General features: G+C 38.2%; 1 protein-coding gene across 7 annotated transcripts in view; it reads right to left on the bottom strand.

Annotated features, from left to right (window-relative positions):
* The window catches only part of REV1 (REV1 DNA directed polymerase), a 96,200-nt gene that overhangs the window by 11,245 nt on the left and 58,282 nt on the right, over positions 1-26,673 (bottom strand). For 2 of the 7 annotated variants that reach the window (XM_058534468.1, XM_058534466.1), the window contains 8 exons: positions 25,084-25,191; positions 23,273-23,389; positions 18,621-18,729; positions 13,985-14,113; positions 11,199-11,353; positions 7,857-7,976; positions 1,773-1,993; positions 1,347-1,519 (listed from right to left, as the gene is read on the bottom strand). In XM_058534468.1, coding sequence (XP_058390451.1) covers positions 1,347-1,519; positions 1,773-1,993; positions 7,857-7,976; positions 11,199-11,353; positions 13,985-14,113; positions 18,621-18,729; positions 23,273-23,389; positions 25,084-25,191 — 1,132 coding nt within the window. Of the gene's footprint in view, positions 1-1,346; positions 1,520-1,772; positions 1,994-7,856; positions 7,977-11,198; positions 11,354-13,984; positions 14,114-14,618; positions 14,702-18,620; positions 18,730-20,559; positions 20,722-23,272; positions 23,390-25,083; positions 25,192-26,673 lie in introns of those variants that run through there. The other 5 variants (XM_058534467.1, XM_058534470.1, XM_058534469.1 and 2 more) reach the window with 5 other exon arrangements.

The raw sequence follows: 26,673 nt of genomic DNA, 5'->3' as shown, positions 1-26,673 counted from the left end.
AGATTTTTAAACACTGTAATTAGATTTTTGGAGTACCTGGATTTTCCAAAAAGGATTAAACGAAGGCTGATTTTCTTATTAAGATTAGACAGAGTGAGCCGCTAGGTACTGCTGAAGGCACCGAAATACACAATGCTAAGTAACTCTAAGATATTTAAAAGTGCATACATGGCAAGAGGAACTACTACCAGTTCTCTTTCCAAAGGAAAACTATTTAATTTTTGGATGATCCTTTCCCTGTATCTTGAATAAAGTTCCAGGTTACGTTCCCAGAAAAGGTACTAAAAACTGGATCTGATTTTGTCATAGAAACCATCTTTAAAAAGATAATTATATTCCTGAGTAAGGGCCTAATACTCAACTTATTACAGAAATGAACACTAACACTGTATTTAACTACCATTTGAAATATGAGTACATCAGAATGTTTATTAAAATAGGTAAATATAACAGTTCAAGACTACCAACTGCATAAAAATGTATTTTATAAATTATGTTGTTTAATGTACAACAACATAATCCCTGTTTTCATGGTGAACAAACGCATTAATGATAAAGCTAGAAGTTTTCTGTGTTTGAGATCAGTCATCGCATTAGTCCTAGTACATTTAATATCACTATGTACATGAATCCAATATATATGGTTGGCAAGAGCTAACCCTTAATTAAACTATATTTTAGAATTCCTTACATGTGGCTTTCAGGGTCAACAGTCTCAAAGCTTTGGTTGATTGACACAAAAAATACAGTGTACTGTGTAGTATAAAATAGCATGCAAAATTAAGTATTTTCACATTGGTCCCAAATCCTACATAAGTTTTACATTAGTGGCCCTCACATAAAAAAATAGGGTTTTTAAATGCTTTCTACCAGTTTTCAGAGATTACAATGATTAATCTTTTCACAAACAGAAATTATACCTCCCTAAATTAAGCAAATGTCTCATTCAAATCATTTTTTGCATTACTATCCTGAAATTTCCCTCCGGGACCCTCTCACCAAGCCCACAAGCATCCATCCTCGTGGTGGCAGGTCTTAGCCCTTCCCTTTCCTTCTGTCCAAGCACTGAAGTCAACACCCTGAAGACCCCTGGACAGGCTGCCGAAGGTCAGGAACACTCTGACAGGCAGACTCACTGCTACAGGTTCCCGTGACTGGCTGAACCTGAGCACATTAACGTAAGTCAAATGGCCTCGGACTGAGGCCTGGCTCTACAGAATACCAAATTAACATCACAGTTCACAGATCTTTCTTCATACTCTTGCTTGGTTTTCTTCATTTTCTAACAATTGTAATAACCTACACTGAAATATCAACATCCGATATCCTTTTCAAGATAAGCTTACCTAGTGAAGCTATCACAAATTCCATGGCCTCCAAATTTGGCAGTTTCCACAGGGGCCCCCGGCTTTCGTACCAGGATTTTGAGAGTCAGGCGTTTACCCTTCACACCAGCAGCTTCAAGTCGTCGTTGAATTTCTTCTGAAAGATTCAGAAGAAAAGCTTCTGCTTCTTTTGGCTATGGAAAGACAAATGTAGAAAAACTGCCATATTATTTTCCTATATACCTAACAATTCTTCTCAAATATTTTAACTTTCAATATTAAACGTATATTACTGACTATCCTGCTAAGTGTCTAAACTCAAGCTCTGGAAAGATCAAGAGTTTTAAGACTTCATTTCAAGATCAAGAGTCTAAGGTCTAGTTGAAGACAGGACTATGTGAAAATATACAGAACAACACAAGGTAACACCCGGTCAGAGACCAGTACCTGGGTAAACCTGATTCCATAGTTGATCTCCGCTGACACCGATTTTCTTTCCTTTTCAGTTCGAACTGGTCTATCATCCAAACCACGGCAGAACCTATAAAGCATCTGACCTGTTTTGGGACCAAATTCTTTTTGGAGTTTTGCCATGGTCATATACTGCAAGTCTCCACAAGTTTTAATTCCCAAAGATGCCAACTTGGATTCCATCGAAGGCCCAACTCCTAGGAAAGGGGATACGTATAGTTCTTTAACTCTGCACATAAACTATTAAAAACAATGTAGCAATACAACTATCATTCATGCACAAAACTAATTTAAAATAATCTTCCTTTGGGCCGGCCCCGCGGCTTAGCGGCTGAGTGTGCGCGCTCCGCTACTGGTGGCCCGTGTTCGGATCCTGGGCGCGCACTGACGCACCACTTCTCTGGCCATGCTGAGGCCGCGTCTCACATACAGCAACTAGAAGGATGTGCAACTATGACATACAACTATCCACTGGGGCTTTGGGGGAAAAATAAATAAGTAAAATTATTAAAAAAAAAAAAAAAACTTCCTTAAAATTTTTAAGCAACATAACTGAAGCATCTTACAGATTAAACAATTTTTTAGTGCAAATTATGCTAGAATCTACTCAATTTGAACTCCACATACAGGTCAACCAGAACTTCTCAAATACATATAAATAAGTTCTCAAATGAATGTAATATTTATTTATTACTGAGTAATACCAAGTTTTCGATCTCACTGACAAAATCAACTAGTTAAGTAATAGACTTGTTTAAACAAGTCTATAGTACAACTTAGAGACCTACTAGGAAATTCACAGAATGTCAGGAATCCTACTATGATTTCAGGGATGAACAAACTTCACAACAGTGTCAGCCACATTTTCTTTGAATGGGAACAAGAACTTAAGAACCCAAAGATGTTACTTGCTGTCACACTGGACAAAGTAGTACCGGTGACCGAGGGATGACGGTTCCTAAGTAAACAAAGTGGGGGGCGGGCGGGGGGGATGGACACGGGACACGACAACCTCAACAAAGATTATCTCCCTGAAAAGGTATTAACCCTCCCACACAGCCGAGTCCGCATGCAGCAGTCCCTATGTCATAGTCCTAAAAGATGCAAGGTTTGGGCCTCACCCAAAAGATGCTGATGAGTTCTGCTGCTTTCAATTTGCCCAAAGGCTTAACAAAGGTATGCATTTCTAGTAAGATATTTAAAAGTAACCTAGGGAAAGTAAAATTCTTATCAAAATGGTCTCCACACCATCAAATCAGTACTTCCCCTCAGTGAGGAAAAGACCGTTTCTGGTCTTCTCTAGGATCTTATCAGAGAGCTCAGAGTGAAGTCTGGTATCTTCTGCCCACCACTGTCATTGTCACATCTGGCTCCTACTCTCTGAGTGTCTTCAGTAGAAGGAACAACCAGTCTAGTCCACATTCTGCCAGGAGAACCTCTTGAAGCAGTTATGTATGAGAAAGTTCAGGAGGCTGTCAGCCTCACTAACACCTACGGCATGGAGGTGGGCAGGACAAGTTTGAACCGAGGTAAGTTACTCGCTAGTGGGAGTGAGATGAAAGGTGTTGAGGGGGCTGCCACCCACTTGTGCCATTTTCAAGTTCAAGTCAGAACAAAGGGAAGTAAGGGTGCCAGGGCCTGAGTTAACACCAACAGCACAATCCTCCAGAGCACCATTCACAGAAAGGTGAAATTCTAAGTGAAACTATCTGAGTATTTTTCAAGAAGGGGAGGAGAAACCCAATGGAATGGACAAATCAAATACTAGTTTGGCCCAAGTCAGACAGTCACTTCACACAGCTATTCGTGTAAAGGAAGGGGAAGCTTTTGGTCTCTGTTTTATTCCCTCCCATCATTGCCCCGCTCCCCACTCTCAAAACGTGACCATGATCTTTCCCTACAGATCTTGGGAGCCAACTGTTCTCACTGACTTCCAAAATCAGCGATTTTGGTTAATTGTATATGTGTATGTGTTGGGGTGGGACGGGGGGAAACCTATAGTTTTTGAGAGTATCTTGAGTATAGTGGAACAGAAAAAAGGCTATTATATTAAACATCCCTAAACTAACCACAATCACCCTAATATAACTGAACTGTCCTTCTAGGGAAGAAGAAAAAGATCCTTTCCATTGCAAGCTCATCTAACAAAAGGGCATGGGCCTGAAGTCGAGTGAGGAGGGAGGCCTGGGGGTGGTCTACCTCTAACTCCTGTTATGTTGAATGGGGTGGAAAAATTAAGCTTAGAATCAGCACTGAAACCCTGAGAGCCTTGCTAATTTAACTGACTGCATCATCTAAGTGTTTATAAGGAAAGGAAGCGCCTCTAAGGAGAAACTAACGTCTTGAGGCTCCAATTGAGTGCAGCCACCTAGCAACAAAAAAGTGAAGGAAAATATGGTACCTTAGAACCAAGTCTCCAAGAAGGAGAGAAGAAAAACCAAGATGGAAGCTCCTGTCAGCCACTGGGACAAAGACTGGGTATCTGTCCTTAAAGTGGGACTATTACTTTAGGTTAGAAATGGCCAGCAATGTCTCCTCCATAGTATCCAGAACTTGACAGTCCAACAGAGACACAGAACAGTAACGTTTCAAAGAATAAAGTTTCCACCACCTAAATCAGCGCTGTCCACCAGAACCTTCTGTGATGGTGGAAATGTTCTACATCTGTGCTGTCCAATTCAATGAGCACTTGCCCCATGTGGCTACTGAGCACTGAAATGTGGCTAGTGAACTGAGGAACGCAATTTTAATTTTATTTAACTTTAAATTTCACTAACTTCACTTGGCTAGTGGCTACCATACCGGGACAGTATAAATCTTTATGCACACCTACACATTCATGGGGTTTCTCTGAGAATGGGACGAATAGGTAGAAACCACAGATTGGGTGCACAAACCCAGTGTAGGCTGAACAAGGTGCCAAAGGGCCTTAAATTAGGGGCAAATGCATAGGGTGAAAAGCCTTACAAAGATCCAAAGAACACGTAGAAATGGCTACTGTAATAGTTGTTGGCGTCAATCCTTCTTTTCATTAAACAGAACTCACTACGTAATTTGTTAGCATAACATATAATTATTATTCTGTGGAGTCCCCTAAAACATAAACTTATGAGTGTACTTTCCTTTTATATAGCTACAATAATTATGTATATTGTGCTAGGCACACTATGTGCTCCATAAACATTTATGGGCAGAGAGGGCCACAGGGAGCTCGTGGAGGACAAGGGGTGCAGTGTGTTAACACTGAATGTCTTCTGGTCACTGGTTAGAGAGCAAAATGTCCTCAAAGCATGTTCCATAAGATGTTAATAGGTACTATATATTCATCTTCAAATATCTTTGGGAAACTATTAGTTTTTAACAAAGATAAATAGGTTTCTTTATTGTAAGAATTCTCAGAAATTTTACTGTATGTGAAATCCTTTTTTAAAGGAACAGCTTGTATTCTGTAGAAGACACTTTGGGTAAAGATGGATTATAATGCCATCTTCAGGACAGGGCCAACAACAGAGAAGGCTGACATTCTGCATACCTTAAATGTTCTAAATCTGTCTGATTAAGACTTTAGGGATTTTATACAAGTCAATAGTTTAAACACATTAAAATCACCTGAATAATTTTGGGTGGATATAACCGGGTTTTGAAGGATAAAGAAGGCCGCATGAGGAGAAGGCAGAGGAAGCATGCCAGAGGAAGCCAATCTTGCTGCCCCCCTATCTTTCAGACGTCCCTCAGGAAATTCAAGGCTGTGCCTAAAAACCAGGACATGTAACCTCACACTTGCCCTTCAAGAAATAAAGTCCCGGGGGCCGGCCCGGTGGCGCAAGCGGTTAAGTGCGCGCGCTCCGCTGCGGCGGCCCGGGGTTCGCCGGTTCGGATCCCGGGCGCGCACCGACGCACTGCTTGGTAAGCCATGCTGTGGCGGCGTCCCATATAAAGTGGAGGAAGATAGGCACAGATGTTAGCCCAGGGCCGTCTTCCTCAGCAAAAAAAGAGGAGGATTGGCGGATGTTAGCTCAGGGCTGATCTCCTCACCAAAAAAAAAAAAAAAAAAAGAAATAAAGTCCCTCCAGCCAGGAAGCAAATGAAGGTTCAAGGTAAGACTACTAGGCCAAGGAACTAAAATTTCTCTATTTCTGTTTAAAAAAACCCAAAACCAAACAAACAAACAAAACCCACAAAAATGATTCAGTTTAAAGATGGTATTACAAACTAAATTATGTTTCCCCAAATTGGTATGTTGAGGAGGCCTGCCTGGTAGCATAGTGGTTAAGTTCACGTGCTCCACTTCGGCGGCCTGGGGTTCATAGGTTCAGAACCCCAGCACGGACCTATGCAACACTCATCAACCCATGCTATGGCGGCGTCCCATATACAAAGTAGAGGAAGACTGGAACAGATGTTAGCTCAGCGACCATCTTCCTCAAGCAAAGAGAGGAAGACTGGCAACAGATGTTAGCTCAGGGCCAATCTTCCTCACCAAAAAAAAAAAAAATTCAAATATTGAAAGCCTAATTCTAGTACCTCAGAATGTGACTATAGGAGAGGGCCGTAGAAAAGGTAATTAAGGTAAAATGAGGTCATATGAGTGGGCCTGCCCCAATATGCCCGGTGCCCCTGTAAGAAGAGATTAGGACACAGATGCACACAGAGAAAAGACCATGTGGAGACACAGGGAGGAGGCGGCATCTACAAGCCAAGGAGAGAGGCCTCAGGAGAAACCAGCCCTGCCGACAACTCAGTCATGGACTTCTAGCCCCCGAAATCTTGACAAAATAAATTTCTGTTGTTTAAGCCACCCAGTCTGTGGTATTTTGTTATGGCAGCCTTAGTAAACTAGTAGAGATGGCAAGTACAATAAACCGGAACTCAAATTTCACATGCAGCCTTAAATACTCTTGATTCTTTCTTAGATAAAACTGCAATAAGATGTGTTATTAAAACTGTTTAAATTGTATTGTCTAATAAGGGTCAGGAATCTTTAAAACTAACCCACCATAAAATGGCATTTGGGTCAGTTAATATTTAATGGCCTATAACAGAAATTTCTAAGTTAGTTCCAATATACTTCTATTAGGCTTAAGAATATGCATCTAAAAATACCACTGAATCCACTTTTAACAAATGACGTAAAAAAACTTCCATCAAAAATGTACTCTCTTGAACTTTCCCCACCACACTATACGGGGGCTTTATGAAGCTAACACAGGCTGCTTTATAACAAATAGGAGAGGACTATCTGAAATAGTAACAAGGATTACTATAAGGTTTAGAGAAATTTCTTAGAAAGAGGTATCTACCATAGAAAGCAAGTCTAAATATTTAATAGTTGTGAAATGAATTGTCCTACACAAAAAAACTACGTCTATTCAAAGCCTCAAAAGGGCAACATTTTCCAGTTACAATTAATTGTATTTGATCATTTCTCTGTGGAAAGACTTGTGCATGCTGGTTAGTTAGCCACACAGTAACTACATAAAAATATAAAATAATTAAACATCCTCCCCTTTAGGCGAGAAAGGTGTAGATGAAAGTTTTACTTCAACTTTTGCATTAACAAAATACAATACTTCGTCTTTAGGTTTTATTCTTCCTAATATGGTTCATATATTTTCTACTTTTACAACTATTTGCTTACTAAACTCAGAAAACTATCATTAGTCTGGCAGGATAATTTTGTAAATAGAGGAATCAATTCTCAAAACTTTATCTTTGGCCTAGAAGTACAATATCTTAATTAGGATTTATTTAAAGGACTAAAAGTCAATTTCATCACATTCCCTTTAAAATGAGTTCTTAGAATTCCTTGATCTTGCTACTTGAGAAATACTTAAAGTAAAACACTTGAGAAGCAAAACTAAAACGTAACATAAGGCCCTGGTAAATCAACTGAGGGGGCACTCGTTGTGGAATTCCAAACTGTGTTTCTCATGACATGCAATAATAGATAAAAAAAAATTTTAATTCATGTTTTGGAAAAGAGATATATTATAGAACTATGAAAAGGACTAATAAATGTTTCCAATAAAAAAGAGTTAAAAGGAAAAGATTTGTATTTACCTGGTAGATTAGTAACTAGCTGCCCTCTGATAAAATCATCTACTTCTTCTGGTTTTAAGTGGTACTGGCCATCTGGTTTTGCTTTTCTAGTTGCCATTCTAGCCAGGAGAATATTAGAACCTATAAAGTTAAAAAATAAAAAAAAGTTGCTCAAGAAATAGTCACCACAATTATTTTTTAAATTTCTTAACAAAGACATCTACAGACAGCTTACTTATCAAATTTCTAAAAAGAATGACAATAAATAATTTGCAATTTTGATCATTTCAAATATGGTACAAAACTGGCAGAATTTTGTTAAGTATTGCAGACTATAACCAGTACAGTTCTCCTTCTTCCAAAATAAGTGCCATTTCAACATCTCCTACGCAGGTAAAGGAACGGAGACAGCAGTCCTAACTGTAAGATTGGGGGTTTATAGGAATTGACAACAATGATCCAAAATTAGTTGATTTTACCAGCCAACAGATCCAGGCTAGGTAGAGAAGTAAGGCCAAAGGAATGCTATCAGATTGGGGAAAAAAAGCAAGCCCAAAGAACCAGAAGTCTCCCTACATGATCAGAACATGTGCAGCAGAAACTGAGGCTATAAGACTCTTAAGAACAAAGACGGACCCTGACACAAGGTCCGAGGTGCAGGCAGGGACATGGATGACTAAAGCAGAGCAGACGAAAAGGCTCCTGGGAACTGAGAAGGTACTGGGGCTCTGAGAAACCAGGACGCTAGGTGAACCTTTATGTAAATAATAAAATCTCTGGAAATTACGGAAGACATAGAAAGAAAATGCCTTGATTGTATGGGAGACTTATGTAAAACTGTGTGCTTTCCTATGGTAAACATAAAGACACCCACGAAGAGAAGCAGTTCTGGCGAGTCACACCACAATGACAAAGGTGGCTGAGTTTTCGAGGAGAAAAGGGGCTGACGAGTGGAAATGTCCTATGGGATTCTCAGTTTAATTACGTGCTTGAAGTTAAAAGAATGCATTCACGTCATCAAACGTGTCAATTAAAAATAAGTACAACTAGAAACAAACAAAACACTAAACACATGCCTGATAAGGGAATAGAGAACGTAGGTCCTGAACGAATACTGAGGAGGATCTGCGGGCCAAACACCAGGGAGCAAAAACGTAGGCTAGCTAGTAACTCAAGGGACGTTATGAACGTATTAATCATGTTTTCATTTTCTGTATCTGATGATGTTTTCACAGCTAAAAGTCTTGCTGGCAGGGAACGCCTGCCCTCCTAAAACTAGCTAATTCCTAGAGACAGTAACTTCCTTGGGAACAGCCTCTCATATGTAAGCCAGCCACCTCAAACCATCTCCTTACCAAACTTACGCATATCAAGCCAGTATTTCTCCTGCTCTACAGCATCCCAAGGCCAGGTGCCAGGCAACTAGAGACCACGCATACAGCCCTAAGATCACGGGAATTACCCAAAGCAGCCAATCCGAAGCTGTTTACTCGGCCCTCTCTGACCTTTTCCGGAGAAACCTGAATAAAGGCCCTGGCCTAGGATCTCCCCTCACTCCTGCTTCTGCCTCCTGACCACAGCCTGGTGCTTCTCCATGGGGTACGGCATGCCCCCCTCCTCCTCCTGGGAAGTGTAAGTAATAAAAATCTTCTTTCAATAGCATTGGACTGTGTCCTCACTCAGTTATCTCTATAAATTAAAATCCCAAAAGTACAAATGAGACAGGGAACTTCATAAGAAGGAGGGTTTTTGAATGAGAACGGAAGAGAAATGACTGGAAGTGACAAAGGCAAGCTAAGAGAAAGTTCTCTCCACCTCCCAAGCCGGTGGCATACAGAGCATGGCGTACAGAGCATGGCGTTCAGAGCATGGCAGGGACAAACTGGATCCACTTGAGAGAATGGCAAGAAAAGAGGCATCTTGGCAAGAAGGACTGAGTACGTTCAGAGAGGAGGAGGTGGCGCAGGGAAGCTTAGGTGCGACAGAGAGAGTTCCAGAGGTCACAGCTGGAAGAGTGAAGAAAAGAAGGACAAATGATGGGAGTAGCTGAGGAAATACAGAGCAAGGCTTAAAGATGAAAGAGTTAAGGGGTGAGGAGAGTCAGGATGACCAGTGAGGGCATTTGTCCATAAGAGTGACTTCTGGAACTGAGTGAAGACAGGACTGGTTGAGATCCAGGATGCTCGAGTTCAGAAAGTAAATGAATTCCAAGAAGACTCATACTTAACAACACTTAACTCAAAATTCCCCCCACCACACTGCTCTAAATATGGCTTCCGTTCACTTTTAAAAAAAAATACTGTTTACAAATATTGAATTCAATTCTCCCCATTTTTCTTTTTTTTGCTGAGGAAGATTCGCCCTGAGCTAACATCCGTTGCCAATCCTCCTCTTTTTTTGCTTGAGGAAGATTAGCCCTGAGCTAACATCTGCTCCAATTCCTCCTTTATTTTGTACATGGGACGTCACCACAGCATGGCTTGACAAGTGGTGTGGGTCCGCGTCTGGGATCCATCCAGTGAACGCAGGCCACTGAAGTGGAGCGTGCAGAATTTTAACCACTTGGCCACGGGGCCGGGCCCCAATTCTCTGCATTTTTGAGGAAGAAGAAGAAATATTCCAACTTGTTTATTTCAAAGATATTATCAACCACTTGCATTTCCAACACTTTTACCAGAGGTACTGCACAACTGTCAGCAATGCTAAGAACTGCTTTAGAAGTCACAGGTTGGGGCCAGCCCCGTGGCTTAGTGGTTAAGTGCGCGCGCTCCGCTGCTGGCAGCCCGGGTTCGGATCCCGCCGCGCACTGACACACCACTTCTCTGGCCATGCTGAGGCCGCGTCCCACATACAGCAACTAGAAGGATGTGCAGCTCTGACATACAACTATCTACTGGGGCTTTGGGGGAAAAAATAAATAAATAAAATTATAAAAAAAAAAAAAAAAAGAAGTCACAAGTCTATGCTACTGCATAGAGGTAATAAAAGGTAATAAGGTAATAAAACAAATCTAAAAATCACTCCTAAAAATTAAGCGATATTAGGGGCCAGCCCAGTGGCGCAAGTGGTTAAGTGCTCGTGCTCTGCTGCAGCAGCCCAGGGTTCACCAGTTCGGATGCTGGGCGCGTACCGACATGCTGTTTGGCAAGCCATGCTGCGGTGGCGTCCCATATAAAGTGGAGGAAGATGGGCACAGATGTTAGCCCAGGGCCAGTCTTCCTCGGCAAAAAAAAGAGGGGGATTGGCAGATGTTAGCACAGGGCTGATCTCCTCACAAAAAAATTAACTAATTAAGTGATATTCAATGATCCCAAAGCAATGCCCTGCGTAAAATGAAAAGTAGGAGATAAGCAGGATACTAACCAATTCCAACAGAAGCAGCACATTTAGTCTGGTTTTTGATTTCCATGCGGACAGCATTTGCAAATTCATCAGGAGTTAGTCTGGTCTCTGCAAGGATTTCAGTGATGTCTACTAGTGCTTCATCACAACTGACAGCTTCGATGTTATGTGTATAGCTATCAACACAAAGCAAAGGCAGTGAGTCACAGCCACAGCCTGCCGTCTGGCAGACACGAATGTTGCAAAATACAGTCTTCCTAGTGTATCTTTCTTCAACACTTCCTTAACAAGACTTAGAATGCTAAAATACATTAGCATTTTAACTAAATGGGCCCAAGTGGCATTATACAGTCACCTAATTTTTAACTGCAAAGTTAGTATTTTCTTTTTTCCATATTAACTACCAAAAATACAGCAGAAATTTTCATTTCAGTTTCTCTATACTGAGAATACCTTTGTAAACCTCTGAGTAGTTGAACAGCAGTGGATGAATTATAACCGTCATAACATTTAATCGAATCAATTTTCAAATGTGGTTTACCAGAATCCTTAAGAAATAGAAAAATCACACAAACCAGTCACATAAGTAATTGATGCTCTCCTAAACAAAAATACAATTAAATACTATTCACTGTAGCAGGCCTAGGATACAGGATATAACGGCCTATCATCCCAAATGCTTAAAAGGACATCAACTATACTCCCTGCATGTGGAAATACCTTGGGTTTTGTTTTTTGGTCATGATCTGCCTATACAAAGGACTTCTTTTAATAGCTAGAGAGGAGAAAAAGGAAGAGAAGAACTGCCTTGTGGCTCTGATGCTAATTAAATATGTGGACCATAAATGGGAGGCAACCAGAAGGGCCTCAGGATCAAAAATGTATCTTTAATAATCCAGTTGGTAATGTACACCAGGAGGGCCAGGCCTCATCTCTCATACACCTTACTGTAGGTTATACATCAGATTAATATCTATATTCATTTAAGAAATGAGTGTTTTGTTTAAGGGTGAAATTTGCAAGAGCAGAAGGGCATACCTGACATGAGGAATTCTGCTTCAGAGTACAAGCTGCCCTGAGGCATGGAGAGCATGAAGCTCAGGCAGGATTTCCAAAGGGTGATAGGAGAATAGCACTGTAAATTTTTTCCCCAAAGAACGGTCACATGCCACTGAAAATGTCTCCAAAGACTAAAATTGTATCAGGACTAGTATGTGTCATGGCTCTCCCTCAAATCCTCCTCCATCAGCAGTTTAGGCTGGTGGTTTGCTCAAGGGTCTTGATACCCAGGACACAGTAGGACCACTCCTTAGGTCAGTCACCCATTCCCAGACCTCATTCAGATACTACTACCTTAGCTTTTTTTAGAAAAGGATTTTAAAAAGCACACTTTCTACTTGGTAACACCAACATTCCCATATTTGGGGTCTTAAGGACAACTGTGATTTTAACTGGCTTATCATTCAGCACTCAATCCTATATACTGATGCCAGATAACTTCATCTGTCCCTTTTTATTTTCTCTCTCCTGCTAAGTAGAGATTGGATCTTATTCCTCACTGGAGGACTAGCAGCAACAACAGTTGCTTTTACTTAATAGATATTCAGTAAATAGGTATTCAAAGTAATGCATAGGAAAGCAGAGGAAGAGGTGAAGATAGAGGCAAGAAGTGTATCTCTTAGAACACCAATACAGCCCAAGGGTGGACAAACCTTGGATGCCTGTTTTGGTAAATAAAGATTTCAAGGCACACAGCCATGCCCATTCATTAATATATTGTCTGTAGCTACTTTCACTTTATACACAGCAGAGTCAAGGAGCTGGAACAGAGACCTTACCTGGCCCGTTATGGAGAAAACATGCTGACTTCTGCTTTACAGCATACATGGCCTGCCACATACTTGTTTTTAATTTTGAGTTTTGAATTAATATTCAATATATCTATACTGCAAATATTTTAAAAATTAATCTTTTCTCAAGCCATCTAATCAACCATCTTGAAACTATTAATAAAATCTAAATTTTACAAAAACTAACTTCTGACATACCTAATGTTTTTTTTGTGTGTGTGAGGAAGATCAGCCCTGAGCTAACATCCAGGCTAATCCTCCACTTTTTGCTGAGGAAGACCGGCTCTGAGCTAACATCTATTGCCAATCCTCCTCCTTTTTTTCCCCAAAGCCCCAGTACATAGTTGCATGTCATAGTTGCACACCCTTCTAGTTGCTGTATGTGGGACGCGACCTCAGCATGGCCGGAGAAGCGGTGCATCAGTGTGCGTCCGGGATCTGAACCCGGGCCGCCAGCAGTGGAACGCGCGCACTTAACCGCTAAGCCACGGGGCCGGCCCCCTAATGATTTCAGAAGATAAAAGGTTTTAAAGAGTCTCTACTTGTTAACCCATCAGTTCTAATTATAAATAAAACTATAATTCAAAAGTAATAAAAGAGAATAACCAGGTTAAAAAATTCCAATCCTGCATCTATCTGGTTCAGTGGCAAGAAAACCAGAACCACTGACTTAAAGTCATGTAGAGAAAGAATCCGATTTCACAGCATCACCAGGGAGCACCTGAACAATTCTAACAGTGCAAAAATGTCCCTTAAGATCGAGCTACTGACTACTGGAGCTGCTCAAAGAAAGGAGAGAGGACGACACACTGGGATGCTGAGGAAAGGGTTCCTGAAAGAGATAAAAGTCTAGCCAATGTGACCCTGACAATCCTAAAGACAACCAGACTACCTTTAATATCAGATAAAAGAAGTGAAACAACACAGACATGCAAGTGACTATATTACACACTGTACCTTGCCAACGTTTCATACATCGTGCGTGCAACTTCCTTATATGCATGAAAATCATATGGAACAGCTTGAAGATTAGGACAAAGTTGTTTCGCGTGCCCAAAAAACATTCCATTCTTAATGCCAACTTGTCTAGAGAAAGAATAAAACACAACAGAGGTTATACTAGGAATTTTTAAATGCAAAACCAAATATCGAATGTGTTGATAATATCTCCCCATGGCACTAACATACAATTTTCATTTAACACCATTTTCATTAGGGGTAAAAAACAGGCATTAAGAAAATTTACAGGTCTGTTTTCCCCCCAAAGGCAAATTACACAATTGTCAGATTAGGGTAAATGACATGCACAGATGTGCCAAAATATGTTATTAAAAGACCAGGTTTGGCTCTTTATCTGAAGACTTCTCCTGAGACTCAGACCTCTGGCCCCTTTGCCGAGATGCCAGCATGCCATATGCTGGTGATATCACAACCACCACAGAGCAGGAATGTGCTGTCAAAAAGAGGTTTTCTTTCCCTAACACATGGCACAGTTTGCCCAGGGTTCATCCCCCAAAGACAAAGAATATAAACAAAAGAACTACACAAAACAGTGCTATGCGACAAACACAGAATGTACTCATCCTATTACCACCCAATTCCCAATTGACCAATTCCATGCTCCTGAAGTGGCTCCACAGTGGTTGAGATGCCAACAGCATTGTATATGGTAGGACATCACTCTGGGCAGGAACCAGGGTTCCAGAACTTTGAGGGACCTAATTGAAAATGGTAAATTTTAAATCTTTTGTGTGTCTCAATGCCCCACATTACCTTTGATACTTGGAGCATTCAGCACAAAACTATAATTATGGAATTATACATAATTAGTAAAATTCCATTTTACCACTCTGCAATGAATCAAGAAAAAATATTAAAGTAAAAACATAGCAAAATAATAATAAGCAGTGTTTCAACAGAATACATACTCCTATGTAAATACATCAAATGGTTATTCTATCCATTCGTTCGATAAATACTTACTAAGTGCTTACTTAGTATGGAGGTGTGTCCTGTTTTAAGAAACATATACAAGCAGTCTTCAATTACTCAGAGGCCTCTGGCACCCTCCCCATCTCAGACCACCAGTGAGAGCCAAGAAGGAAAAGAATCCTCCAAGTTACTCAGAGGTAAATGCAAAATCATATGCATTTCTCATGTACATAAAAACAGTAATAAATTATCTGACTGCAAAGCCCCTATTACGTGAGGGATATCTAATAGGAAGGAAAAATGACAGCAAAGCAAGTGATGACTGACAAACAGCATGGTAAAGAAAATTCTTTCATTCATTCAACAAAAATTTATGTCTCAGGCATTTTGCGAGGTGGTGGGTAAAAGATGGTGAACAAAACAGACCTCATGATGTTCATAACCCTGCACCCACCCAGCAAAGGAGGGATTAGAGTCAATGAATCTTGTTGAGTAAGGTAGGGAAGTATATATATAATAGTTTAGAAGTCTATATAGAAATACATAAATAGTTTAAGGCATTTTCAACAATGCTAGATATATAGATTCAGTATGTAAAAGCTAAACTTACAAATTGAAGATAATTATTCATTTTTAAAGGAATGTGTTAGGTAAATTCCGACAAATGTCGTATTCTTATATTTACAATAATTTCATTTTTAAAACTTTCACTTACACAAAAATTTTCAGGGGCATATCACTTAGAAAAATATAATACATCTACTTATGTACTCATGCATACACACATCCTGGAGAGAAATGTTTAGGAGCCACTAGACGCTGTAAGGAAGTTAAAAACAAAAAGGAAAACCTTAGAGGTTTCCCATAACTAAGGGAAGCAAAATACCTTGAGTTGGTGATTGGGAAACTAGATTTGTTTCATACACAATAAATGAGTAAAGACAATTACAAAACAGTCTGAATTGACTCTTCATTAGCGACTTATCTATTCCTCCCAACTAAAATCCCACGCAGGATAAACTACCTATACTTCCTAAATGTATGCTGCAGAAATATTTTTTTCCCAGGTTTACATAGGGTTTGCATAGAGCATACTCTTTCTTGCAATATGCTATGCTCAGATGATTGTGTCTGCTGTTCAATTAGACAATATAAAAACGTTAATCATTAAATCACTGTCATTGTCCATTCAAAATATTAAAGAATAGTAAAAATTAAGAATAGAATAGTAAAAATTAAGAACCACTAATTAGTAATAGTGCTTACAAAAGCACATGAAACAGAGGTTTAAAAATGATTTGATCTTAAATATCTATGACTCTAGGATATTTGTATATCATTACCTATTCATCCACATATCTACGTTCTCACTTATTACGTATAAAGCTTGTTCTTTATGGTAAGTACGGGTAAAACTACCAACAGTAATGCATATTCTGACCCACATATACACCTCCTACCTTTCTAGGACTTCTACCATCTCAAGTTCACATTCCATCCTTTGCTGACCCCATTGTTAGTCTACGTCTACTGAAAACTCACCAATGCATAAAACAGGTATACCATCCCCACAATCATAGTCCCCACTCCAATCCCAGAAACATTTCTCTGATGCAACTGTGAATACACTTATTAACAAAAATCTTGCAGGGAATATAACTATTGGATAGCCACAAAAAAAAAGGTATCCAAGAATTGTTTTCTAGAGACCTTCATTAGCAATAGCCTAGAAAATGGAAAATTACCAAGAAAGGACAAAAACCTCATTGCCGTGCGTTTTGTGGCGTTTTTATCCAACTTAAACTCAAATTCATTTCCGTCACTTTATGCATCTCTTTAAAATAAACATTTGCCATTTAAGTGGCATTTATATGGCTTGCTACATAGTATTTGGCCCTCATATATCACCACCCCAACTGTTTTGTAATACGTTCAGCTTGACAATCGCCACCTGTGATACAACACAAATGCACCATCCAAATACCAACAAAAGCCTCAAGCCTGGACACAACTGTAGCTAGCAGAGTCCAAACCCATCAGGAGCTGGTAACGCTTCTACGCTTGAGGCAGCCTTAGCCCGCCCTGCCCCCCATCCAGCATTAAGCCTGGGGGTGTGAGTGAGAAGAGAGAGCCTGCAGAGGCAGCACAGAAGGGTGGAGCTTTCATTTCATCAACCAGTAAAATCCAAAGACTGACAGAGTATTTCTGGGCTTCACCATGCCCTCCTGACATGGAAGACAACTGTCCAGCCATCAGAAGCACAAGTCACCATTCAATAACTTAGTGGAGGGAAAAAAGACTAGCCTATTGAGCCTAACATAAAATCAGCTCTAAACCGCCTGTGCCAATAGAAATATAATAATCCAAAATGCACTTGTATTTAACTTAATTATCCTTTTATTAAAGCAAGTTTCAGCTTCTTGGCTATACTGTCAACAATGAAAAAGATTAAAACGTAATTCTGTTAATGAGAAAGGCAAAGTTAGTCTGGGAGTAAAAGTCTGACATGTGACAAATAGAAAATAATTCAAATACTTTATAATTATGGATGTTTGAATATAATGCTTTTTTCTTAAATATCTTTTTTATACAATAATTGGCAAGATTTTAAACAAACTATTCTGGTTAGATGATATTGAGCTGAAATATTTTTTGTTCAGATTAGACTTGCTTGAATAACCTCAACTTTTAACCAAGACTGAAAAAGGTTACATGTATCAAATCACTATGTTGTACACCTGAAGCTAATATAATGTTATATGTCAATTATATCTCAATTAAAAAAAGTATGAATGACAAAGCCATAAATAAAGGTACTACCTAACCTCTCTCAAAAAAAAAAAAAAAAGACAAAAATGTAACTGGTATAAAACTCTGTTTAATACTTTAACACTTGCCAACAACATATAAATACTTACTGTGTTATAAAGGTAAAAATGTCTGTGTTCGGTTATCAGAAAAATAAAGACTGCTCTTTTTAATTAATAAATTCATTATTACTCCCTCTGTTTTTACAACTATTATAATTGATTATTTTTTAAATGATTGATTTTTTTTTTTAAGTATGAGTAAGACACATATGCCTGTTTCTTCCTGTACTGAAACAGCTAATCATAATGAGGGTTTAAGATTACCGTAAGATAAAGATCTATACACAAAGTTGGTGCTAACAAATTGACAACACTCAGCAGGTTTAAGTGACGAGATTATTAGGTACGCCAGTACGGAATTATTTACTTGTAATTTAATAGGCAATCAAGTTTTAACATAGTTAAAAAAAACACTGAGTTTTAGAAGGTTTAAACTGCAAGGGATTTTTCTTAGCTATGAAAAGGCACGATTAGGATAGGTGAACATTAAGATCCTCTCTCATTAAAAAAAAAAGAGAGACACTGTCCAATTTCTTTTGGCTTCCAATGCAGAACTTACTGGTTCATCAAGAAACTAAGGTATTTATTTAAAGTTTTCTAGCATTTGTGAAGGTGAAAAAAAAAGGAATTGAAAGGGAGTGAGGCTAGAAACATTTCTTTTCATAACACGTCTGGAACATATTTAAGTCATAAGAGCCTGACTAGCATGTCTGAATCCACTGTAAAAGATTAGATAAAAATTATTAAGTAAATTATTCATAAGTATTACAACATACTTAATTTCTACATACCTGGCTTCATAACTACAAGATGCAATTTCAGCCTTTGACAAAACAGAATCAATTCCATTTGTTTGTGCAGAATCTTGATTCTCCCACATTGATGACTCTGGTATTTCTGCTTTAAAAATAATAAAACGTAATGATTATATGTTAAAAATTGATTTTCTTTAACTTTCATTCAAGAAATGCATTTTCCATTCCTTTTATATACAAATGAATATGAAATTTTTAATAAATTCCAAATATAGTTATCTCCATCGGTATTTATCTCAATAAAAGAAAATCTGTAACTCTAAAATGGTTTGCTTCCATTATATTCTTCATCAGCAGTAAGACAAAAACTTCTAAGTAGAAAGTTCCGCTTTAATACAAGTTATTTTTTTAAATATATCAAAAGGTAAATATAAAGTATCTCTTTAACACAGTCTCTTGAGATGGACAAGGATGAAAGGTGATCAGAAAGATGAAGCCTCTCCCACAGCCATAAAAGGATTATACAGCTCTCTATAATGGGAAACAGTTAATGGAAAATATAAATTTCTCTGAATGTTCTCTGCTATTTCCTAAAAGAACTATCTGCAAAAACTTAAAAGCCAATTAACAACATGTTCAACAAACATCAAATTCCTACAAGTCATCGATCAAACAATAATTTAGTAGGCCACAAACCATAAAAGGTTTCATCCTAAATTTAAGATTTTTCTTTTGAACACACATCAGGTAAAAGAGCTTCACAAACATTATCCCCCCTTTCAGGAAATTCTACTTTTGGTTTAACAACACATGTTCAATTAAAAACATTCAAGTATGGTGAGAATACCAATTGCTTTATAGAATACAATGCTAGTCTAAATAGTACAGCTCACCAATATCTCTTAATATCCAAACCACATGTCTAGCCTTACACAAGAATAGAAAAGCACGTGGTCTGCAGGGCCTACTGACTGCACACCATTCTACTTTCTTTACCACCTTTGGCTTCACTAGTAATTGAGAAATAGATTAAAACACAACTTCCATTATAGGTCTCTTGGGATACTACTATTAAGTTCCAAGAAAAATATGCTTTAATATTCTAAAAACACAATCTCAGCCATAGTTCTATTATGAACAAAAATACCATTAATTAGTAAAACGAGCCAAGATGTACCACTTCAGCTAATTCTAGACAAACCTATTTTGAATACACTGTAACAATATATAACTAACAAATCCAGTATTTCTCTTCTGTTTATTTCAGAGACATAATGTTCCATGAAAAATCAGCCAAGTTAAAGTACCACCAGAAAAATATGGCAAAAAGTCTGGCTTTGTGGGCCACAACAGCTCCTTCTCATTTGACTCCAGTAACCAACATCTTTCACCAAACTATGCAACCTATACAAGCATTTCTGGATTCCGGCACCCATATACACAAAGCATAAATGTAAATCACACTCTGAGGATTGGCATCTTAATGGGGGTTAAATCCCACTTGTATCAAAAATAAAAAGAGCAGAGTATGTAATGTGAGCTATGATATATCGTGACTAACATATGTTGTACTATGACAAATTAAAGACAGAATGCAGAGCAGGTTACCCAGTGTTTCTGAAGGGTGTTAGAAGACAATATTTGCTTCAATAGTCCATTATTCTAAGCTGAAAATCTACAAGAATTTCAGGATTCTCAGTATCACAGTTCAACAGAGGCTGCTATTAAACCAAAAAAAATAAAGAATTGAAGCTTGAACAGCCACAACCAGCTGCCTTTCAAAGGTATAACCATGAGTTATGCTTTAAAAGTTGGGGAGTTAGGTGACATGTTTGAAGGGCTACTTAAATAATCTAGGATAGTTGTCTTGAAAATTACAAAAAGTCATGCTTGAGGTGAGAACAGTGTCTGTGGTCCCTGCGCTCCCAATGCCGAGAGGCAGCACCTCGTGTTTCTCTTCACTGGGCTGGCTGACCTTTTCCACAGTGCAGCAGAGTGCGTGGATCCCTCCACCAGCGGAGTGAGTTGCTTCAAGGGAGATTCAGGGAAATGCGGGGACACACTGTCCTCACTGGAGGGCAAAGTAGAGAACTGCTCATCAAAACTTGACAAACTAGACGGGCACATGGAGAATGTGGAGGAACGGTTGGAGAAATCAGAGGCCAGGACCCAAGTCTGTGAAAAAGAAATCGCTGAGAATAAATCTATGACTAATATGATTTTAAAAACTGTTGATCTATAGAATGAACATTGAAGTTGTTGAAGGGATAGCAAACATCTGCATCCGGGAACCCAGGAAGGGATAAAAGGCCCCAACCAGGAAATCTTGAGTATAAATGGATTCCACATAATGAGATCATCAATGAGAAGCGTCACTGCTGAGTCCTGCTCAGGAAGCAGCTTCCAAAGGAAGTCGCGGATGGAGAGCCCCTGGTTATGCTGGTCTGACTAGACAAAGAGTTTCTGAATATGACGAATAAGAAACCAAGGTTTCTATAAAGGGCTAAAGATGATATGTGTTCTAATACTTTGCCTAGACATAACAAGCCAAAACATTAGAACTGAATTTTTTTAAAAAGCTAGTGTGTAGAAGCCGAAGATTCTAATTTCTAAATTGATCCTCAATATTTTTAAATTTGGTGTCATGTCTAACAAGGACCCAGAGAAAAAAAGATCAGGGAATAACAAGGAAAGAGGAACAAAGGCACTGAAAAAACAAATCCTAAGTACAAGCTTAGCTGCAACCAAACTTTATAATAAAAGGCAATCTATTCACTTTATATGTAGTAAATATTCTGGTAAGCTCCTCATGGGTCAAAAGGCTTAGGACATAAAAGTGAATGACATCAAGTCAAAGAAAGAATATGAAATACAAACTATCATATTCACCTTCTCTAGCGACAGGAAAATCTATTTTTGACAGTTTTCAATGGCAAGTGAAAATTTCAATATTTCTCCTAATATTTACCTTTTCTGGTTTACCACCAGAAGGTGGAGGAGATGTGAATTATAAAAGATCATCAACATGTTGTGAAAATCCAGCAGCTAAACTGATGAAGACAATTAAGTAACTAACAACAGTATTCTGTGTTAATAAACTGTTTATGGTCAGATCATTTGTGATGGAAGAAAAGACATAAGAGGACTAGCTCTCTGCTACTCCTAAGGAATGTGTGCTTGCCAAGGCCAAAATTCTAGATGTGGACTGCTGAAATTAGGATGTGTGCAGCAAACACAAGATTCTACCCATTGGAGAAACTTGGAACACTGAGTAACTGAGAGATGTTACTGAACAGTATGCACATGGTATTTTTTCCTTCTTTCAACATTTAAGTTTTTACTTGTTTTTGCCCAATATGTGACAAGTATTGTGCATTTTCTTAGGCTACTTATTTGTTTTCTAGAACTTAAGATTCCATCTTTTTAATAATCCACACAGAAAACATAAAAAGAAAAACCACCCTACCACAAAACTACACTATCAATACTTAAGAAACTACTCATCCTGTCAAATATCACAAAACAATTAAAATCTCAACAAGCTCAGCATTAGCTACCCCAAGATCTACTCATGACACACAAAATGCTAGAATCGCAAAAATCTCTTAAAAGATGTAAAAACCAAGAAAAACTTTAGGAAATCTGGAAAATGCACACGTACATATGAAGCATAAAGATGCACCTACAATTATTTTCTTTTGTACTTATACTTTGTAAACAGATGATCACAACTAACGAAAAGACTGTAATCCCAAAAAAAGTCCTCAGAGATGTCTACTGGCTTTCCTTTTGCCTTTACTTCAATGCGATCATTTCTAAAATAAGCCCAAGGTTTTATAACTGAAAATTAGGCACCTGAAATAATTGGGATGAAATTTAACTGCATGCCTTCCATTCCACTGTATATCTAATTTCTGACTACTTTCTGATTAATATTTTTCCAAAAAACTAATGAAAAAAATTTTTTTGGCTTTGCAGACATCCATCAGGAAACTGATCAATGTCAAAGAATTTAATTTCTAAGCAAACATTTCTCAGGTAATTTACTCAGGGGGGAAAAATATATATGAAAATATTAATAGTATTGTGATTAGTATAATTTACGATTTTTATTTATTAACAGCCAAAACCTAAAAGCCAGAGAGGCAAGAAAATGTTGTTTTTCACAAGAAATAGGTTCAACAAAGATATGGGGAATTATTGCTGGTATTTATCTTCTTATTCCAGTAAATTAAACTTTAATTTAAACTTTCTTATTCCTTCTGTTTCTTAGTCCACCGCCTCATATAAATCTTTAGCAACACGAACTTCAGCGTCCTTACCATGATCAGGGACCAAAATATTAGTAATTAACTCTCAAGTCTAGAGGCTTCCATAAAATGATGTCCATGATTTTCACCCCCAATCTAAATACATACAAAGCAAACTAATCACATCTTTTAAAACATTCTTCACTCTCTGTCCCAGGAAAACCATCATCTAATTCAACAAAGCATAACTATAAACCAGTAGTTGGTATTACATTCAGATTTTGCTTTAAGAGGTCACCGACACCCTTAAAACTCTTGGATGAAAAAGCTATAATTATTTCAACTCTGCTTTCATTTCTATAATGACAATACCAACAGCAAAATCCAGGAGTCTTCAACAGGAGCACTGTGACTTCAAAAAGAGCTCGTTATCTGTACCTGCTTTGCCTTTCAGGACTTTATTCTGGTAATACTGCCACTCCAACTGCGGGTTAGCGCCAGGACGTAAAGGTGCCCTTCCTGTGCCTCTGTTACTCGTAACAGCCACGGGTTTTCCTGTGAGGAAAAGAATAAAATTACTTTTAAATCTAAGTATAGGAATGTTAACGGACCACTTTTCAAAAGATTTTACAATATGACATTTTTTCTTTAGCTTCATTTAGGCGTTAATTCATAAAGGAGCTCATATCTTTAAAGATGATCAATCACCATGCAAAAGCCATCTAAGTTTCTGAGCACTCCCAAAAAGGTAAACTATTTATGACAATTTTGATACATTTACTCAACCTGAAAGCAACACTAATACTTAGGCTTTCACAGTTTTTGACTGGTTTCTTAGTAGAAAAGAGGCAACTCAGATCCTATATTCAGACTGGAGGGGTGGGGAGAGAAAGAAAAACTAAATGTATGTAGATGTTTTTATACTTCTCGTATCAGAAAAGCAGGGTAACATCTACACTAATATTTTAATTTTATGGCAAGAGAAACAAATTAAACATATATGCAGAGGAATCATAATCTGACCTACCAGATAATCTAACATGAGTATACAGTCCCTCCGTTTTTGGTTTAGTTATAAAATCTTTCATGTATCATTTCCTTCTATAAGTTACAAGATCACTTACAAGATAACTGCGCAAAGCAACAGCATGGATAATTCACATATAATTTACTGAATGCATTTGTTGTGAGGACAAAAGAAATAAACAATGCATCAGAAAGTCACTCCAGCCAAAATCAACTCTTTAACGTTCTAAACACTCCTCTCAGAGCTGAAGCAGCAACTACTCATGACAAAAATTAAGCCCTGCTATTCAACCCAGCAGCTTCTGTGCCTTCCTTAAGGAAAGAACTGACTCAGAAGAAAATGCTAATAGTTAAATCTTTCAGACAGAGAGAACTACTGAAAAATCCAGAATAAAAGTACTGACTAGCTCACAAATATCTGAAATTCCATTAAAACAAAAGACTGCACAGATGACAATATATTTTAGCAGTACTCAATAATACAAAAATTATTCTACAACCAAAAAGTTGGAATGTTCACTAGCATCAGGACAGTTAATCAAGTTATTTATTCAAGAGAAAGCATAGTGACCCAAGTCACAGACATATGCTACCACAAAACTTCTGTTGATTAACAAAGTAATGGTAAATATAGATAAAAATATAGGATGAGGGGCCGGCCTCGTGGCTTAGCGGTTAAGTGAGTGCGTTCTGCTACTGGCGGCTCGGGTTTGGATCCCGGGCGTGCACCGATGCACCGCTTGTCCGGCCATGCTGAGGCCACGTCCCACATACAGCAACTAGAAGGATGTGCAACTATGACACACCACTATCTACTGGGGCTTTGGGGGAAAAAAGGAGGAGGATTGGCAATAGATGTTAGCTCAGAGCCTGTCTTTCTCAGCAAAAATAGGAGGATTAGCATGGATCTTAGCTCAAGGCTGATCTTCCTCACAAAAAATATATATATATACATATAGGATGAAAATATAGAAAATGCCCAATGCAGGTCCCCGCCTACATTAGTCTTAGATGACAGATCCTTCAGCTGAAGGTGAGTCTTCTTCCCTAAAGACCTGATCTCCATAGGGAAGAAAAAAATTTCTAATTTCCCTACACCCTTCTTGATAATGGAGTCCAGAAAATCTGGAAACAGAAATTGATTTTCTTAAAGGAGATTTTGTGATCCCTTAGAATATATAACAATATATTAATTTTCTTAAAACATGAACGAGAATACAGACCTTTGAGATCTGGTCTATTTCGTATACCCACTGATACAAAGAAGCAATCCATATCAACATGCATTATACAGCTCTGATGTCTGGGTGAACTCAATACTGACATATTTCCTAGAAGGAAAAAGAGAATGTTCAAACCCCAAACTAATTTTTAACATAAAAAATCAAGTCTAGTTAATTTTAGAAATTATATTTTTAAATGCTTTGAAGTAGAATGAAGTCTAAAAAAAAGAATCTATTACAGATCACTTCTATCACCTTAAGAGAAGTCAAATTTTAGTTTCTTTGGCTCTAAAAGTAATTCAGAGACATAAATTTAGTTTCCAAACAATTTTAAATCAATTGTGAAGATACCAACTAATACCTATAACATTATTCTGCAATATCTCATAAATAACAAAAAGCATTTAGGAATACATCAAACACAGCAAAACATAATAGAAAAAACCCACAGGGAGAGGCTCTATCACTTGCTAGGACAGAACCATGAGCTTCTCTCTGTACCTCAGTTTCCACAGGTATAAATTAAAGAGTAATATTAGATAATCTCTGAGATCCCTCTCCCTAAAAAAACTCGGTATAATGTACAAAAAGCAACTACCAAAAACCTCAAAACAGATACTAATTTCTAATGACTGGCACATAAATATAACTTATTATTGTTGGGTTTGCTCATTTCTGATGACAAGGAAAGTATTAAAAAAAACAAAATACAGGGGCCAGCCCGGTGGCATAGCGGTTAAATGCGTGCGTTCCACTTAGATGGCCCAGGGTTCACAGATTTGGATCCCGGGCACGCACCGACGCACCGCTTGTCAAGCCATGCTGCGGCAGCATCCCATATAAAGTAGAGGAAGTGAGCATGGATGTTAGCCCAGGGCCAATCTTCCTCAAGGAAAAAAGAGGAGGATTGGCATGGATGTTAGCTCAGGGCTAATCTTCCTCATACACACAAAAAAACAAAAAACAAAAAACAAAACAAAATACAATTAACCAATCTACTTACACGTGAAAATACTTAATCTTACTAACTGTTTACCACTATAATTACAATAGCTATTATGTCAAAGTTATTTAATTTAAAAATCATTACAATGCAAGCTTCTAGAAATTAACAGTTACTCTTACTAAACCAATTCATTCTTACAGGAATTTAAGCACTGAATGTAATACATATTATATTTTACACAGTTCAAAACTTCAACAACTGATAAGGTCTACATGAAGAACGAATGCTCAGAATCCCAACCTTGTTACTGTCTAAATTCCCTAAAAACTCTCGTGTTAGCCACACTTAAATCTAATTTTGTAAAACATATTTTAATAAATAAGAAAGCTTTCTAGGGCCCAGGCCCGTGGCTGAGTGATTCAAGTTCCACGCGCTCCACTTCAGCGCCGCAGGTTCACAGGTTTGGATCGCGGGCGCAGACCTACTCCACTCACCAGCCATACTGTGGCAGTGTCCCACATATAAAGTAGAGGAAGACTGGCAGATGTTAGCTCAGGGCTAATCTTCCTCAAGCAAAGAAAGCTTTCTATAATGTTATACTTACTGTAACTTATATAAACCTGTATTATGAGAGCTTAGTATTG

Source organism: Diceros bicornis, chromosome 40 (assembly GCF_020826845.1).
Source record: "Diceros bicornis minor isolate mBicDic1 chromosome 40, mDicBic1.mat.cur, whole genome shotgun sequence".
NCBI classification, from domain to species: Eukaryota; Metazoa; Chordata; class Mammalia; order Perissodactyla; family Rhinocerotidae; genus Diceros; species Diceros bicornis.
This window is presented reverse-complemented; position numbering and strand designations above follow the sequence as displayed.